This window comes from Pyrus communis, chromosome 3 (genome assembly GCF_041283825.1).
Source record: "Pyrus communis isolate YQ-2024b chromosome 3, ASM4128382v1, whole genome shotgun sequence".
Lineage (NCBI taxonomy): Eukaryota > Viridiplantae > Streptophyta > Magnoliopsida > Rosales > Rosaceae > Pyrus > Pyrus communis.
In genome coordinates, this window is record NC_142567.1 from 1,934,984 (window position 1) to 1,953,761 (window position 18,778).

At 36.5% G+C, this 18,778-nt stretch overlaps 2 protein-coding genes across 2 annotated transcripts; one reads left to right on the forward strand and one right to left on the reverse strand.

Annotated features, from left to right (window-relative positions):
- The first annotated feature begins 3,606 nt into the window (after window positions 1–3,606).
- LOC137716431 (protein trichome birefringence-like 11) lies at window positions 3,607–7,300 on the forward strand. The gene is made up of 4 exons (XM_068455888.2): window positions 3,607–4,401; window positions 5,429–5,818; window positions 6,040–6,198; window positions 6,441–7,300. The coding sequence occupies exons 1-4, from the start codon at window positions 3,986–3,988 to the stop codon at window positions 6,778–6,780; spliced, it is 1,305 nt and encodes a 434-aa protein (XP_068311989.2). The 5' UTR covers window positions 3,607–3,985; the 3' UTR covers window positions 6,781–7,300.
- A 6,776-nt stretch (window positions 7,301–14,076) lies between these two features.
- On the reverse strand, window positions 14,077–16,890 carry LOC137714912 (aluminum-activated malate transporter 13-like). Its single transcript, XM_068454072.2, has 6 exons — window positions 16,527–16,890; window positions 16,245–16,391; window positions 15,579–15,851; window positions 15,354–15,466; window positions 15,036–15,179; window positions 14,077–14,781 (listed from the first exon to the last, which is right to left on the reverse strand). Exons 1-6 carry the CDS (start codon window positions 16,792–16,794, stop codon window positions 14,455–14,457), a joined length of 1,272 nt encoding a protein of 423 aa, XP_068310173.1. The 5' UTR covers window positions 16,795–16,890; the 3' UTR covers window positions 14,077–14,454.
- Between the last annotated feature and the right edge of the window lie 1,888 nt (window positions 16,891–18,778).

The window sequence follows — 18,778 nt, forward strand, 5'->3', positions numbered from 1 at the left end:
ATATTTTTAGGTAAAAATGTTCATAAGATTAAATTAGGATAGTCAACTGTATTTTTTTTAAGTTACTTTAAGGAAAAAAAAAAATCCTAAATTCATTATTTAATAATATATGAATAAAAATTTAACCCATAAGAATTAGAGCAGTAAAACTATTTCTGGGTTAAAACATAAATTTTATGGGTTAAAACCAAGGGTCGAAGATGGTCTAAAAGAAGGAAAATTGTAATGCCCCAGTCCCGAAATATTTATTTTCGGGAAATAATTCCAATGATAGGCCCAATTCAATTCTCTTGTTTGATTGATTATCAGTACACTTTTTTGGAGCCATGAGATGTGCCACGTGTGTGGCTGTGATTGAAGAGAAAAATAAATGATGGATGGTTGTGATTAAAAGAAAAGAATAGAAAGGAGGAAAAGGAGGAAGGAATTGGGGAGAGGGTGACCAATGGGGAGAGAGAATCGGGAGGAGAAAGAAAAGAATAGAATGGAGGAAAAGGAGGAAGGAATTGGGGAGAGGGTAACCAATGAGGAGAGAGAATCCTGACCAATGGGGAGAGAGAATCGGGAGGAGAAAGAAAAGAATAGAAAGGAGAAAAAGGAGGAAGGAATTGGGGAGAGGGTGACCAATGGGGAGAGAGAATCAGGAGGAGAAAGGAGAGAAAGGAGAAACGGAGGATCGGGACCCGGGTTTTGGTGACCCGACTCGGTCGGCACCCATACATGTTTCCGGTGGGTTTTCACCCCTTTTTCCAGTGAATTACATCAAACAACCACTTGGAAACCCCTCCATGACCTTCCCTTTTCCTATTACATCCCAAAATATAGGGATTTGAACTTTAAATCAGGAGAAACCGCACGGTGGGGTGTGGTGGGTGTGTGTTCGAATCAACTAAATCTGAAGCAAACTACATCCATCTCCACCACCATTAGACTCCCCTTGAGGTCTGGAACAAATCCCAAACAATGGTAGGGGCAGCGGAGCACCGGAGGTGACGTTTTGAGGCCACCTATTTATAGGGTTTCCGACGGGTTCGAGGCAAATTGGAGCCTTTACAAGACAAATTGAACTTGGCCTCAAGTATAAAATTTGCTCTACTATTTGAGATATTCATTTTTGTAATTTTTGAGAATTTTTAGAAATAGTTGAATTTTCCGATAAGCCGGGGCGGCCGACTGCCACCCACAGCGGCGCATGGCCAGGGAGCCGACATTGTGTTTTTATGCGAATTTCGTTATTCTAGTTATGCTTTTGAGACTTAACTGCTAAGGTTTGAATATTAATATGATTGCGGTATATGTGGATTAAATGAATATATTCGGATTTGGTTTGAATTTTGGAAATGTGAACTACGAATGGCTTGATCCCTGTTTAGGGTACGTAGGCAGTCTAATGAGATGTTAGATGCAGCCATACAATAAGTGAGATTAAATAAATTAGACATAGCTTTGATTGAGGAATTGAACTAAGTAAGGAGTTTGGAATTATATTATAAAAGGAAATCTTATGTTTTATATATATAAATTCTCAATATAAATTGTGTGAACGTTTAATAAATTTAAGCAGGAAATTATGTAATTATGGTAATTGGACAATTGAGTTTGATCTCTTGTTGGGAAATATAGTGAATATGAAGGTATTGGTGTTAAAGTAAAAATATAAACGTACGTTTTGCTAAGTAAGTTTGGTGGATACTTATGTGAGTAGTTAGGAATTTTTTTTTATTTAAAGAATAAAGTGTACTGATAATAAATCAAACAAGAGAATTGAATTGGGCCTATCATTGGAATTATTTCTCGAAAATAAATATTTCAGGACCGGGGCATTACAAAAATAGTTTAAACCCAAAATGCAATTAGTTGAAGAAGAGCCCCAACTTGATTTTAGTAGATTGCAAATTACAATGAATAAATTTTAGGCTTAAATATCAAAATTGTAACATCCCACATCGCCCAGGGGAGTGATCCTTAAATGTATACTCTCATCCCTACCTAGTACGATGCCTTTTGGGAGCTCACTGGTTTCGGGCTCCATCGGAACTCCTAAGTTAAGTGAGATGGGGGCTAGAACACTCCCATGATGGGTGACCCACTGGGAAGTTCTCGTGTGAGTTCTCAGAAACAAAACCGTGAAGGCGTGGTCGGGGCCCAAAGCGGACAATATCGTGCTACGGTGGTGGAACGGGCCTGGGAAGTGATCTGCCCCGGGCGGGGATGTGACAATTTGGTATCAGAGCCTAACCCTGGCTATGGTGTGCCAATTAGGATGTCAGGCCCCTAAGGGGGGTGGATTGTAACATCCCACATCGCCCAGGGGAGTGATCCTTAAATGTATATTCCCATTCCTACCTAGCACGAGACCTTTTGGGAGCTCACTGGTCTCGGGTTCCATCGAAACTTCGAAGTTAAGCCAGATGGGGGCTAGAGCACTCCCATGATGGGTGACCCACTGGGAAGTTCTCGTGTGAGTTCCCAGAAACAAAACCGTGAGGGCGTGGTCGGGACCCAAAACGGACAATATCATGCTACGGTGGTGGAGCGGCCTCGGGAAGTGATCCGTCCCGGGCGGGGATGTGACAAAAATGGTCCCCGTGTTATAGTTATATGGCCAATCTAGTCCCCGTGTTTTCAGTTTGGTTAATTTAGTCCTCGTGTTTGTCTATGTTAACCAATTAAGAACATTTCATTCAATCTCTTTTAAAAACTTCATAAGAAAAATCATATGAGAAATAATTACCCTTTCTCTTTACTGAAAAATGCAAATTAGTAAGAATAATACATATAAGAAATAAAACTTCCAACTTGAAAAATAATTAAGGTTGCTACATAGAAAAGAAAGGGGGTAATGTTAGGGAGGAAGTTGGAGAGTTGGAAAAGTTATAACTTATAAGTTTATTTCATTTTAAATCAAATAGATTATAATTTTATAAATAATAATTTATAATTTTTTTTTAAATTTGGAAATGTCCTTAAGAAATGAATACAAAGATCAAATTGGCCAAATTGAAAACACAGATACTCAATTGATCCAATAACTCAAATACATGGACCATTTTAACATTTAAGCCTAAATTTTAAGGAAAACTAATGAAAATGACTTGAAAACTTTGAGTTTTAATGATAATGACAAAATAAAGGATAGAGTAAATAGTATCATGTTTGACTTTTTAGTGTAAAAATATGATTTTTCGTTAAAGTTAACAGTATCGTATGCTTTTCGTTAAAACTCCCTAAAATTTATGCATCTGAAATACAAAGACAAAATGAATTATTTTTGCTCACCACTTTTAAGTGATGTGATGCTCCTCATTTATTACTATTAGATAAATTTAAATTTCAAAATTTATACACTACATACAATCTCAAAATTTAAAATAAATAAAATAAAAACATTTGAGGATGGTGAGTAAATGAAACAAAATTGAAATTGTGAGGATTATTGCGAGTATAAATAACGTGTGTTGTCCTAAATTTAATTATTTTAAGCTACAGAATCCAAAAAAAAAATTTAATTTACCCACCATTACCAAGACTCTGAACTCTGAAACCAATCAATTAAAGAAAAGCATGAATGTTTTCAAATTCTTGAGTCGAGCATTTCTGCTTCTTACTTGTCAACCCATCTTTCTCTCTCTCTCTCGCTCTCCTCTCTCTCTCTCTCTTTCTCTGAACCAACTGGTAAAAAACCACCGCCGAAACGCTTTAATCCTCCCATTTTTCTGCAGCAAACACAAACGAACAACCCTGATGTGATATTTGGAAGAAAACCCAATTCGAAAAATGTCTTCTTTTAGCCACTAATGCTTACTTTCTCTCTCAGACCCCACGTCTTCCTTTCTCTCTCTAGAAGTCTAAAGCGCCCATCTTTTAAGAGCAACTCCACCCTAAAGACTTTGTGCCAGCCCCGCTCATTTATCCCTTTGTTTTTGGACCATTTCTCCAACCCCCACAACTCCCACGGACTCTCAATGCTTCATTCTTCAAACAAATGGCGAATAACAATCCCGCGTCTCCACACCAAACAGAGGAAAGCACAATGACCCACTTGGAGTTCTTCAAGAAACTCAAACGCTCCAACCCTCTTGAGCCCTCTTTGGGGATTCTTGGGTTCTTCTTGGTCGCTTTTCTCTTCGTTAGCTGCTTCTCCTACTTGGATCACCGTACAGTTTACAGTCGGATTCTGGGGTTGCCGTCAAAGGGGAATGGACTGTTGGGATTTCTTGAGGAAGGCGGTAACGGCTGTGACGTGTTTGATGGGAATTGGGTTTGGGATGAGAGCTATCCGTTGTACGAGTCTCAGAATTGTAGCCTTTTAGATGAAGGGTTTAGATGTTCTGAGAATGGCCGGCCTGATAATTTCTACACCAAGTGGCGTTGGCAGCCCAAGGGTTGCACCTTGCCCAGGTACTAGTACTACTCGACCATTCTGTTTATTTCTTACTTCGTATCCATTTTACGAAAATTTGAGTAGTTTAGAATATCGCCTTGTCAAAAAATAAAGAAAGAAAAATGATTATCATGTTTGTATTGGTTTGGTGTTGTTTAGATACGGGTTCAGTGCTAGTAGGGAAGTAAGCTTCCTGAATTTATTGGCAACCTAATTGAAATTTAGTTTATTAATTAGGTGAACAGATAAAGTTTTACCAGTAACTGGAATTTAATTTATTCATCTGTTGTTGTAATGAACAGATATTGTAATTAATCGAGTGATATTGTTAACCGATATTGTAATTAATCGAGTGATAGTGTAATGAACATATATTGTTAACAGATATTGTAATTAATCGAGTGATAGTGTAATGAACAGATATTGTAATTAATCGAGTGATAAAGTTTTCCGTCTTTTGTTTGCTTTTTGTATTGTTAACCGAGTGATATTGTAATTAATCTAATCCAAACTACGGGGAGATGATTCGAACTTCGGTTGGTTCCATTCTTAATGATGTCCTTGTTATTTTCTGTGTGAATGATTTTAAGTTTTTGTGGAGGTTGGTGGGTGTACCTTTTTTGTGGATTAGCTGCTCACCCGTGACCCTTTATTGCCTTTTGGCTTTATCAATTCTTTCAGTGTTTGTATATTTTTAGTTCAAACTGCTCGAGTAGCGAGAAAGTTCTCTGTTTGCCCCTTTGTTTTGGTTGTTTTGTCCTTTGGTTTCATCATATGCTTTTTCAATCTGGAGGTTTTGTTTTCGTCTGATTACAAGTTAAGTGAGTCCGAAAAGATAACATTAGACAATTTCGTCTATAAATCGTGAATTTTCATCATAATTACAACGATAATCGGTAGTGGTACATTTGAGTGATCTTTAGTACTTATGATGATAATGATGATGGTACACCGAATACTCTCTAGTTGAGTACATTTGAGTGATCTTTAGTAGTTAGATTGGACAAGATCTTATATTCGGTTTATCTCTTGTCTTAAGAACAGATTCGATGCAGGGAAGATGTTGGAGAAGCTTCGGAACCGCCGTGTTGTATTTATTGGTGATTCAATTGGAAGGAACCAATGGGAGTCTCTTCTCTGTATGCTCTCCTCTGCGGTTCCTAACAAGACTTCAATCTATGAGGTGAATGGGAATCCAATCACAAAGCATTCAGGGTTCTTGATATTCAAGTTTGAGGACTTCAACTGCACTGTGGAATACTACAGAGCACCATTTCTAGTCTTTCAGGGCCACCCTCCTGCTGGCGCTCCAGAAAACGTGAAGATAACCTTAAGGGTGGATCAACTGGAAAGGACTTCCAGGCAGTGGAGAGATGCAGATGTGCTGATTCTCAATGCGGGGCATTGGTGGAGTTATGAGAAGACCATACGAGAGTAAATCCTGATAACTTTCTCTTACAACTTTTTTGTTAGTTTTCATAACATTTCTTGTTACACAAACTTTGAAACTCTAAGAGGTGGAAAGTTTACAACGAATTTGTGATTTAAACTTTTAATTATTTGGTTGAATAAGGATTCATAATTGTCATGGAGAAAAGTGTGTGCCTATGATTTATCGGATCATGTCTGATTTTTGGAATTTCATGACTTGTCAGTGGTTGCTACTTCCAAGAAGGAGAGGAGGTGAAGATGAATATGACTGTCGAAACAGCATTTCGTAGGTCGTTAGATACTGTGATCGATTGGATTGGCAATGAAGTGAACATGAGCAAGTCTTATGTTCTCTTTCGAACTTATGCTCCCGTGCATTTCAGGTTTGCTCCATCATTTTGTTGGCAGTCTCATTGATACATCAATTTTGGCCTTCAGTTTGGCTTTGCACTTTAGAGGTTCTTTGTGTTTTTTCATTTGCTTGTATCGGCTTTAGCATCAGAACATATACCAATACCGTATACGTTTGCACATTTTCACTTCATGTGTTCAGGGAAAATGTTGCTTTTGGTTTTTACCGCATATGTATAACTTAACACTAATCAATAGGTTGTGGATGTAACAGTGGCGGTGATTGGAATACGGGTGGTGGTTGTCAGTTGGAGAACCTACCTGGATTAAATTTGTTGTCCAATTCATCCGAAAGTGTTTACAAGACTATCTTTGATCTCATATCAGAGCGTTCAAATGAGTCACATGTTAGGAAACTGGATTTGCTCAATGTGACGAACATGTCTCTGTGGAGAAAAGATGGTCATGCCTCTCTATACTATCTAGGGCCTGAGACTGGACCAGCCTCCGTCCACCATCAAGACTGCAGCCACTGGTGCCTCCCAGGTGTGCCTGATTCATGGAACGAGCTTCTGTATGCACTCTTCCTTAAACGGGAATCCATTCGCGCATGAAACTCAACCAAAACTTTGTAGTTTACATTGTGAATAGTTATTAAAAACTTCCTGGAAAAAACCGGAACATTTTGTTGGCCACAATCACCGGAAGAAGTCTGGCATGTAAAGGTAAGAGTTGGGTGGTACTGTTAGCATCTTCATTTTTCTCGAGCATTAGACGGGTTTTGCTTAACGAGCGGAAATTAGAACGAGAGATTACTGGAGGTTTGCTATGCTAACATGTAAAGCTGGGATTCATTGGTTGGTGAGAATTCAAGTCATTTTGGAGGCTTTTGTTGGATAATTTTTTGCAGTAGATTCGTCATCTCTGGACCCGAAGGACGGAAGTTGGTTTACGGAGCATGCTAAACTTCAAGGATGCAAGTAGAAAGAGATGATGAGGCAAGCTTGATACTGGTTATACATGTACACATGGTTTTACTTATATTCACAGAATGTAATTACACAAGTTTTTATTGCCCTGGATATTGCAGGGGTTTCGTTGTATCTAAAGTCAATGAAAGAGATTTTACTTCGACTCTAGCGTTAATTTGAGTCGTGTTCATATGCTTTCTGGGAAAAATATGCATAAATAGACCGGTTACAGAATACAAAAATAGAATCGGAACATTGAACGGACTATAACTTGTATATAAATAATGGTGGAGTCTCTTTTATTTGATTTTCAACTATTAATAAATGGTTTCTTCTACATGGATTTTTTGTTTTCAAAGAAGCGTTTCTAACTAGGTTTACATGTAAAATGCGTTTGGAGTACAAAACAACGTTTCTTGAAGAAGCGACTAGGGTGAAATTTTGATAAAAAGTTTTAATGTCTCCCTTTTACAGAAAACGCTTATGAGCAAAAATATTCCCTACGAGTTCAAATCTCAAGCGGCTTCTCACGTGTGATTTCCAAAATAAAAATACTCGCACGTGTTTGCAAATCAAATCAGTTTGCGCCCAAGCGCGCCATTCTTCTACTTCTGCCTCTTTAAGTCTCTAAACCTTAAAAATGGCAGCTTCGAAAACCCGGCTGTATCGACAATCATTCGGTCGCTTCAACCACCATAAAATTCGATCGCCCGGTCCCGTTTATCATCAATCTTTTGTTTTTCGAAGAAATGGCTAATAGCACTGCAACTCCACACTGGACACAGACGAAAAACTAATCCACTCGTAGTTCTTCAAGAAGTTCAAATGCTTCAACCCTCTGGAACCTTCTCTGGGAATTCTTGGCTTCTTCTTGGTCACTGTCATTTTCCTTAGCTGATTCTCCTACTTGGATTAACCTACAGTTATCAGCGGGATTTGCTCTCGTGGGGTTGCCTTGCTGGGGGGATTGTATGGCTCATCATTACCGTTATCATCATCGAGTGGTAAAGTACTGCCAGGATTTCTTGACGAAGGAAGCGATGCATGTGACGTGTTTGATGGGAATTGAGTTTGGGATGAGAACTATCCTTTGTACGAGTTCCAAAATTGCTCTTTTATAGATGGAGGCTTGACAAATGGAGTAGAGGAAGACTTGGAAAAATACTTTAAGAAAAAACATAGAATGCTTGAAGCTAACGGAAATCTTGATGCAAAACCGATGACAATTGACCGTTACGAGTATGTATGAAATAAAATCATGATAGACAAGATAAAATAGTAAGTATGATTGTACTATTTATTTTTAATTATAATAGTATGATTAAATATACAAGATATGAAATAATACAATTCTAAGTATAGTAATAAACATGAGTAAATAAGAATATGCATGGTTTTTTGTTGTAGTACTAAGTTTTCATAACAGTTGAGACTTTAAGCTTTGAAAGAAATAGAGAGAGAGGAAAATGAAGCTTAGGGATGAAGGAATCACAACAAATTTTCATTACTTGATATTTTGCTAGAAGCTTTACATTGTATTTATATAGCATCCATATCCTTTGACTATTACAATAATACCCTTCCTAACTAACTTCAACTAATCACCAAATTCTAACAACCAACACTCACTAACAACTCTAACCAATTGAGTGATGACAAGTGTAACCAATAGAGGTTAATAAGTTTGAGAAATTTTGGATCAAAAATTTGGAAATTTGGATTGGATAGGTACGACATTCCATTTGTCATCCAAAATTTTTGGACATTTTCGAAATTGAAAATGTTTGGACTGCTCGAAACGGAAATTTTCAATTCGGATTGAAATTTTTAATCCAACTTGCACCGCTTCCCGCACCAAATGCCTTGAAAAGAATTGAGAGATATAGAAAACAGAGGGAGAGAGAGATGAGAGAAGGAGAGAGAGAGAGAGAATTTGTAGAGGCTACTCTTGCGAAAAAGAAGACTCCCTTGTTAATTGGGTCTGTTTTAGAGTAAAGTAAGTTGACGGGAAAAAATAGAATAGTGTTATCGACACACTTATTTTTACTTCTCACATTCCTTTTCAATTTTCGACCGTCCGATCGAATGAATGAAAGAAGTTCAACAGAAAAAATTAATAAGAGTGTGTGAGAGGTAAAAATGAATGTGTGAATAACACCATTTACTTCTTAAATTCATGTTGGTTTTTGAAAGATGTTTTGGTTGGCGAAAATCTGTTCTGGCTATATTTCTGGCCTGCTACTAAGACATATGCAACTGCCGGTTTCTTGACGGAATAAATGTACCTACAAAAGAACGACAAAATGGTGTCTTTATTTGTAGGACTCTACCAATCAGTGCACTGATATATATCTTCACGTCCAACTACCACAAACGCAATATTGCAGTCTCCAAAAGGTAAGAAAAGACTGAATCACGAAAAGCTAGCTATCCCATTCATTCATCATAATAGGAAGATTTTTAGTACACACTGAAATTAGATAATGTTATTGCAGCAGCAGCATTTAGTGGCTAGTGGAAATCAAACTTATTGAACAGACAGTTTAGCTAGCTAATGCAATCTTTGATTAGGCTGTTCCGTCAGTACGTAAATGGGTAGTGCTTATACCTTACTGCACAACCAACAAGAACTGCTGACCGTCCATCGCATTTTGACACGTACCTTGGCTAACAGAAAAAGGATCACCAGCTGTGTACAATCCTCCGTTGCATAGAAGACTTGTCACGTTTTTGTCTGGAGTGCTTCCGACCACACTGCAAAAGGAAAACCCTACGAGTCCGATTAGGGTTAGGGTTACTGCAATTTTCATGAGATGAATGCCCATTTTTTTCTCTGTTTCTTCTTGTTGTGATGCCTCTTGATCTTAACAGACTTGGAAGTGTTTCAACTTTGGAATATTCTTTTTATGGATTTTCTTAATCTTGATCACTATAATTATATGTTTCTCCGTCAGCATCCATATTTGTATACTGTTATTTGTCCTACTTGATTGGTCTTATGTTTGATTATCCTGTTGTTTGCTTATATATGTGTCTTCTTCTAACAGAAATTTTGGGTCAAATTATATTTGCTTCTGAAAACTGAATTTTTATAAGATCATGACATTATTTAAGACATGAGTATTGATGCCGGGATAGAGTGGTCATAATCCTATAATCTTATTTGGCCTGCAGCTTTGTTAAGGGACCTTGGTAGAGAATAGAGATTAAGGCCAAACCTATTAATCTATCCCATATTTTGTATATGTTTTTCTGTGGTGTGAGTGATGATGAAATCTAAGTTGGGAGAAAATTTACTGCGCGTGTGGCTGTTCTATACGGCAGCACACTCACAAGGTTTGAAATCTCACAATGAGTAATCCTTAACCATTTCTCTCTTGGTGAGACTATAAAATGTTTTAGTAATTTATTTTCAATAACAAGGAATGATTTAAAATCCAAAGGTTAAGCATACTTTGACAACTTTAGGCAAGGCAAAATTTAGTCACCCTTTCTTCACTTTACAAACCTGATTATATATGAGCCCCAACGATCCCAACCCTTATGAGTGTGTTGTTGTATAAAAATTTCTCAAGTCCTAAGTTAGGCACAACATATCCGAATCCAATTTTTTTTTTTTTTTCTTTCCAAAAAATATGCATGCATAAAAACACATTATATGATGAAGTAATCTCAACAATCTATTATATGATAAAGTAATCTGTCATAGTTTCAGTTACACGGTTAATTAATATATATTTATGTTATAAATAGGTAAAAAATAATGAGTGAGAACCTGTGCTGGAGAATAAAGTGGAACATGATCAATGTATCACTCTGTTTGTTTTCTTCACTTGTATCTAATAAGGAAAATGAAGAAGTAGAGAAGTGAGGGAAACTTGTATAATTTCTTTCAAATTTTATCCCTTTGTTGTTGTTAACAATGAGACAAACATACCTCTTTATATAGAGGTTTTCATCCAACTTCTTCCTTAGTGCTTGGAAAATCTACACACCAAAATAGTAAAAACAAAACTAACACTATTTAGGCCATGTAATACTTTGACTTTCATTCTAATGGCCTTCACATCACACCATTCATAAGACTTCCTCATGGATGCCCATATATCAATATCGGTTGCCTCATTAAAATCTTGCTAAAAAAAAACCCAATAGGAAAAAATCGTAGCAAGGAAAAAGAGTACAACTTTGCTTGGATTATTGATATAATGTCAAATGTGCTTTTGTTGCCTAGTTAAAATCTTGTAAGGAAAAATCGCATGTCTTGGATGCTCCCCCTGATTCCGTAATCTTCAATTTGATCAATTAATGAGTCGATGTAATCTGATACCTTGCATCAGCTTCTGGAACATACACTTTGATAGAGATTTGGTGAATAGGCCTACTAGGTTATTGTTGGAACATATTTGTCTGACTTCAATAATTTTAACCTTCTGAAGCTCATGTATATTGAAAAACTTTGGAGATATGTGTTTAGTTTTATCGTCTTTGATGAATCCTTCCTTCATTTCAGCAATGCAAGTTCAATTGTCTTCAATGATAGTTGCAGTATTTGTTCATTAAGACAGACCACATGAGTTCTAGATGTGATGGATCATTGATCTTAACTAAAAACATTCACGATTGGTTTCATGGAGAGCAAATATTTTTGAGTGATTAGAAGATGCAGAAGCTAGTGTTTGCTTCGTTGAGTACCATGAAATTGTTATATTTCCATAAGTGAACACATATCCAATTTGTGAGTGGCTTTATGCATATCAGATTGAAAACCAACATCTATTTATTAAAAAAGATTATGGTCATATGTGGGTTTCTCATAATGGAGTAGGCCCATGCTTTTATCTCATGAAGATATAGTACAACATCTTAAATTCCCTTCTAATATCAAATTGTTAGAGCAGAGCTATATTTTGCTAACAAGTTGACTGAAAAAAGCTACATCTGGTCTAGTACATTATGCTAAATATAATAAAGCACCTATTACACTCAGATATGGTACTTCTAGACTAAGAACTATTTCATCATCTTCTTTTGCATGGAATGGATCTTTCGTAATGTCAAGAGATCAAATGAGCTTTATCCATGCTAAATTGCTTTAAAACCTTTTCCACGTAACTTGACTTATGGACTAAAATTCCATTAGTACAATGCTCGATCTGTAGGCCAAAACAATATTTTGTTTTCTAAGGCCTTTCATGTTAAATTTGTTTTTCAAATATTGAGTAGTTTTGTTGAGCTCTTCAGGAGTCCCAACTAAGTTGATGTCATCAACATATATTGCCACTATAGCAAATCCAAAGTTAGATATTTTAATAAACACATAAGACAAATAATATCATTGGTATATCCTTCCTTGATTAAATACTTATTGAGACGATTACACCACCTTCGTCCAAATTATTTAAAGCTTGGGTTTGGATTATTCTGTGGAACTTGATTGCAATTGTGCGCACATAGTTCTTAAACTTTCTATTCCATCGGCCTCGCTTGGGGCCATGTTCTCATCTGTAATTAATGCCACGAAAGGATGCGGTAATTGCTTCAAGGGAAACAACATTCATTTATGGGCTTGGCGCTGATCCAGTTGGTCGAGACTAATGTTTTTTTTATTTTTATTATTTAGAGCTCATTGTTCTGCTCAGCCACTGCAAAATTTTGCTCTCTATATTGATGTTGCATGAGCAAATTACATGCATGAAAAGTACTAAATGCTTTTTTCCAGCATGTCTACTTCAATGACATTATCCCTACAAAATTTCATTTGGGAGTTGATTCTAAACATTGCAGAATTATATCTAGCAACTAACTTAAAATTTTGGATTCGTAGATGTGTCAAATCATAACGAGCTCTTTGGAGAATCACTTCCTTATGGTGATTATATCTATCTCTCAAGGCATTTCAATCATTCATGGATGTGGTGACGAATGAAGATCATGGCTTTCGCACGATCTTGGGAGGATGTTGTGTTTCCTTTCTGGATGGTGTCCCTAAGATTGCATGCCTCAAGATGGATCATGGCATCTACAACCTAGGTAAGGTAGTTATTTCAAATGTGATAAGATCAAGCTTTGCTAAGTTCGCCATTTTTTCCTGAAAAATGAGATGTGCTAGAACTTGCAATAATATGGATTCCAAGATAATGTAATATTAGAACATCTTGTACTTACAAAATTTTCATTTTTGAACTTTAGGCCAAAATGACAAGCACTCGAAATTTCAAGCTCAAGGTTACTTAATTTAGACATCAACTAAAAAATTGTTAGGTAGCTAGTAGTAATTACTACATAGACCCTGTCATCAGTATTAAATATTACTACCTTTAAAAAAAAAAATTAATGAGAAGAGCAATTGTACTACACCAGAATAAAGTAGTGCAGGATAGAAGATTACAACACCTTCTTCAACAAAATAAAGTAGTGCAGATGGGTGGTTATACTGCACCATTCAAGTTAGCAACTAAATGAAATATGTAGTGCATGATGAGTGATTACACTGCACCATTCAAGTTAGCAGCAAAATTAAATATGTTGTGCATGATGAGCGATTATACCGCACCATTAAAGTTTACTGCAAAATTAACATAAATAAATACTGAGTTAGTAGTTAGAACACCAAATAAGAAATTAACAAAATATAAGTAGTTAGTAGCATGAAGATTAGAAAAAGGTATGTAGGTAACAGATCTTCACTGTGGTGGCGAGGGATCACAAAGCAGGTAAGGAAGAGAAGGAATAGAAATAGTAAAATCCTTATGGGAAACATTTTTTGGAAATAAAAATTGATTAGAGTGTCGTGCTAATAACGTGTTATAAAAAGAAAAAAAAATAATGAGAGAGAACTTGTACTGGAGATTGAAGTGGAACAAGATCAATGTATTACTCTGTTTGTTTTCTTCACTTGTGTCGAACAAGGGAAATGAAGAAGTAAAGAAGTGAGGAAAACTTGTATAATTCTTTCAACTTTTAACCCTTTGTTGTTAATAATGATACAAACAGATATAGAGGTTTTCATCCAACATCTTCCTTAGTGCTTTTGGAAAATCTACACACCAAAATAGTAAAAACATACTAACACTATTTAGGCCATGTAACACTTTGATTTTCATTCTAATGGGCATCACACCATTCACAACAATATGTGAATATACCATAAATATAGCTAGCTGTGCATCCTTTCCAAATTAAGTCTATGCATCCCTTCCAGATTAAGTCCCATAATTTCAGAACATACATGGAGTTTTGTAGGCCAAAAATTGGCAAATGGCTATGCACCGTATAGTTGAGAATATTAGGGTCTATATATAGGCATAGCTATATCTATTTAGTATGAAAACCAGCAATCTCTCCAAGTTCTTCAATCTCCTTTGCCAATTCTTCCACCTTTTCAACCATCTCTGTCAACAAGAAGACAAAGCTTGCAATCGCAAGTTCATCAGCATTTTCTATTGGTCCAAATTTGGAAGTTGGAGAAACAATCGAGCTTAGCTCTAGTCTCATTGACTTCAATTTGGGCACTATCACAACCTGTTGGTTGCATCGTCTCATCTTCCGAAGGCTCTCTCCAAGCTCTCTTAGGCTCCATACAAGTGTCACCCCAACAGCTTCACTAGACTCTTCGATTGATTGCTTCAGACTCGATGAAGGCTAACAATCACACACAACAGCTAAGAATATTTCTTTAAAAAAAAAAAAAAATCAATAATTATATTTGAATACACAAAATCTATACATTTTCCGACACACTTTTTAACAGAAGTAGCCCCTACGTACGATTATACGTGAAACCCACCTGTATTAATTTCCTTTTCAGTACTAAGTGTCTAAGTATAACACTGCTGCTCAAAGAAAATGAACCAAAAAGAATTTAAGCAAAGGCTACTTTGTGCGTATATATGTACCTGTTTAGGAGATTGAAGACAGCCTTTCAGGGAAATGACAATGGTAGCTAGCTCTCGAAGAAGCTCTCCAAGTTGTAGGTATTTTGTCCATGGGTAGTGGAGACCAAACTTTCCATGCCATGGTTCCCATTTCGCAAAATTTGCCTGACATATATGCATAATTATGGAACACCAGATGACTTTTTTGCTTATAATTGATAAAAAAAAACAACTTACATGTGAGTTATATTTTCAATTACTAGAAAAGGGTGTAAATAAATTAATGTGGGTTACAAATAACAACGCTCTCGATAAAATGTGCATGAAATAGTATTATACCAGTGTCTCATCCTTTGTCTTGGAGTGCAACACCGCCTTGCAACTACTAGAAATGGAAGTCTGGTTATCCTTCATATTTTCATTGTCCTGTCTGAAGTAATTCTCCAAGCATCCTGCAAATCGTCAATTATTGGACAAGATGGTTAATTATTTTCTTAATTAGATGGTTCATGCGTTTACTTTAATCTCTAACACAAACCAATACATGCTTTAATTGTATATTACCTTCAATTGAGTCTGCTAGGAGTTGAAATTTATGAGTTGTAGAGTCATGAAGTTCATCACTAGCCCATGCGGGGTAGACCAGCAAGTTTATGAATATGCAAACAGCAAATCCCATCCCGATCGTTGAAAGACGATCACGAGCTAATTCCAACACTTTTTGGGCACGTAAACCCGATACGATTACTAGATTGAAGGTCAGGATGAAGATCATGGCTCCATAGTCGTATCTTTTCTTAATGCTTGGCACTAATCTAGAATATGTCACAGATGCACCTGAAATGTAAGGTTTACTTAACTAGTTTATCTTTTTGCTTTGATTTTTTTTCCCCTTATTCAATAAATTTCAATTCGTACCACTCAAAAATTTTATTTTATATATATATATATATATATATATATATATATAATATACGATCACAATTTCGTCATCAACCATTAAAATCTGTAGTAATGCATGGTACGTGGATAAAGCGCCACGATCTTTCTTGGGTAAGGTGGAAGTTCCAAATTTTTTGGAGGCCAACTTTGTACAATATTTAGACCACGCACCATATATATATTTAACAAAAAAAAAAGAAGATCATGCACTATAAAAGTTACGTCGCGAAATTATACTTGAGCACTTTATAATCAAAAATCAAAATTAATCGATGGCCTTAACCTTACCGATGATAAACACCGAAGAACCGATGAATACAGCGTTGCCTTTGCCCATTCCACCAACTTTTTGAGCAAAAGTTGCAGCTAAGCACCCCAAAGCACCTCCTAAAATTGTTCCTAATCCACGGTTTAAGCCCTTACCAAGTGTGGCACCTGAAAATAAATATATTGTTACCATACTTAATTAGTAACTTATTGACTTTTTTTTTGTTGGATAAATTAAGCACAATAGAAATTAATAAAGAGCGAAATCCTTCAGTGTAACCAAAATATAGAAATAGAGCTCGCCTGCGTAGAACTCGAAAATGACGAGGACGGTCATGATAGCCCACATAGCATTCTCTCCAACTTGCTCATACAAAGGGTCGACAAGAAAGAGAAGTGAAACCAGAACTAGGGCAACTCCAACCTTGATGCTGTGAAGCAGCTTTCTCATATATTGCTTGCCTTTCTGATCAAGTATTCTATTTTTAAGATTGGAAATAATTCCGAAAATTGAAAACTTGTGCCTCTCATCTTTGTCTTGAATATTTTTGAGTACAAGGATCGAACCCATAAATTACTGCTACGAAATATTAATAGAAATATTCTCTTAGTTTTTTTGCTTGTTTTACCTAGACAGATCAATACAAATCACTCACTTTGTAGTTGTGAAGTTTGGAAGGAAGAAATCGTGCTTATATATACACGGCTATCCCATGAAAAGTAGCCAAGGTGGGACATAATATAGTAACTAGATATTAACCTAAAGTGGACCTATCTTGCTGGGGGCTCGCCACTTCAATTTAACGCCAGTACCCTAAAAATTTGTGACATGCCTCAAAACCAACATTGGCTGTATGTGCGCATTTATCAGAAATAGGGTTTTGAAGGAAATTAATAAAATTATAGTCACCTAGTGGAACACGCTTGCATGCACGAGGGTGCCTTCTATGCAATGTGCCAATGCCATTTTAGTATATAATATATGGAGAATTGTCTTTTCGCAACATATTTTGTATACGCAATATGGTGCCAATGCCAAATGAATTGTTATCGCATTTTCATCGTGGTGGTTGATCACCAAGCTTAGTGCTCATAACTCACAAACATGCATGGTTGCATTGTCCTATCACGCAAGATTATCAACAAATCGTTAATACATGTAGACTTGACAGTAGGCTTCATGTATTCAAAGTTAATTTTATCCGACTGCTACTATCACATATTATGTTTGAGGATAAACAACTTGTATGCATTTGTCCAATAAAATACTTATAAAAAAGTTAGTTTGGAATCAGAAAACGTGTGGCTGATCTTATGATAAAAGTGTAAGATTTCACATCGATCAACAAAAAGGGGGTGATGTGCCTTGTATGTATATGCCCACCTCTTATAGCATGAGGCTTTTTGGGAACTCACATGGCTTCGGGTTCCATCGGAACTCCAAAGTTAAGCGAGTTCGGGCGAGAGCAATCCTAGGATGGGTGATCCACTGGGAAGTTCTCATGCCGAAACCCAAAAATAAAATCGTGAAGGCGTGGCCCAAAGCGAACAATATCATGCTACGGCGGAGCTGGTCTGGGATGTGATAGAATGGTATCAGAGCCATTCTGCCGTTCAGAATGTGCCAACGAGGACGCTGGGTTCCCCTTAAGTGGGTTGGATTGTAAGATCCCACATCAACCAACGGAGAGGGGGTGATGTGCCTTATATGTACATGCCCACCTCCTATAGCACGAGACCTTTTGGGAACTCACTGGTTTCGGGTTCCATCGAAACTCCGAGGTTAAGCGAGTTCGGGCGAGAACAATCCTAAGATGGGTGACCCACTGGGAAGTTCTCGTCAGAGTTCCCAGAAACAAAACTGTAAGGGCATGGCCGAGACCCAAAGCGAATAATATCATGCTACGACGAAGTCGAGACTGGGATGTGACAAAAGTATATTTTAATTGGATATCATAAATTAGGGGAGAAATAATCAATCAATTCTTCTTCAAAAAGATGTCTGAAAACGAGTCAAAAGGATAGAGAATAAGTTAACTGGAAAATTAAAAAAAAAATACTAAACGTACGATAAACACTGACCCTTGTAGAAAATGACACCACGTTTTACTCATAGTGGAGATGCCACTATCTATTGTTTATGGTTTCCTTATGGCATTTTTTTGGTAAACATCTTTTATCTTATTTATGTTGGCCATATACAATTTCGTTGTCTATTACGTGATCATGTTGGCTAGCTTCTTATAAGATGATTTGTTTCCCTTCAAAATTAATGGAAACTATATATGTTATGCTTATATTTTTTTAATTACATTGGCGTGTTTTGAACTCTAGATATAGTCTATTAATTGAAAATCAGGGTATTAAATGAACAAACAAAAATTATGAAACTATTATTAACGAAGAATAGAATTATCAGGAAGGCTAAAAACTAAAAATTACATCTTGACTAACTTCTTAATACTAAACGAATACAAGCGCGCACACACATAGAACTAAACCTAATTCTATTAGGCAAAAAAAAAAAAAAAAAAAAAAAACAAAGCCGAATCCTA

Excerpts from the sequence above, each read along its gene's own strand:
- LOC137716431 (XM_068455888.2), top strand. The coding sequence starts at position 3,986 with ATGGCGAATAACAATCCCGCGTCTCCACACCAAACAGAGGAAAGCACA. Across the intron at positions 4,402-5,428 it reads AAGGGTTGCACCTTGCCCAG|ATTCGATGCAGGGAAGATGT; the intron begins GTACTAGTACTA and ends TCTTAAGAACAG. Across the intron at positions 5,819-6,039 it reads TATGAGAAGACCATACGAGA|TGGTTGCTACTTCCAAGAAG; the intron begins GTAAATCCTGAT and ends ATGACTTGTCAG.
- LOC137714912 (XM_068454072.2), bottom strand. The coding sequence starts at position 16,794 with ATGGGTTCGATCCTTGTACTCAAAAATATTCAAGACAAAGATGAGAGG. Across the intron at positions 15,852-16,244 it reads TTCTTCGGTGTTTATCATCG|GTGCATCTGTGACATATTCT; the intron begins GTAAGGTTAAGG and ends CTTACATTTCAG. Across the intron at positions 15,467-15,578 it reads CCTAGCAGACTCAATTGAAG|GATGCTTGGAGAATTACTTC; the intron begins GTAATATACAAT and ends GACGATTTGCAG.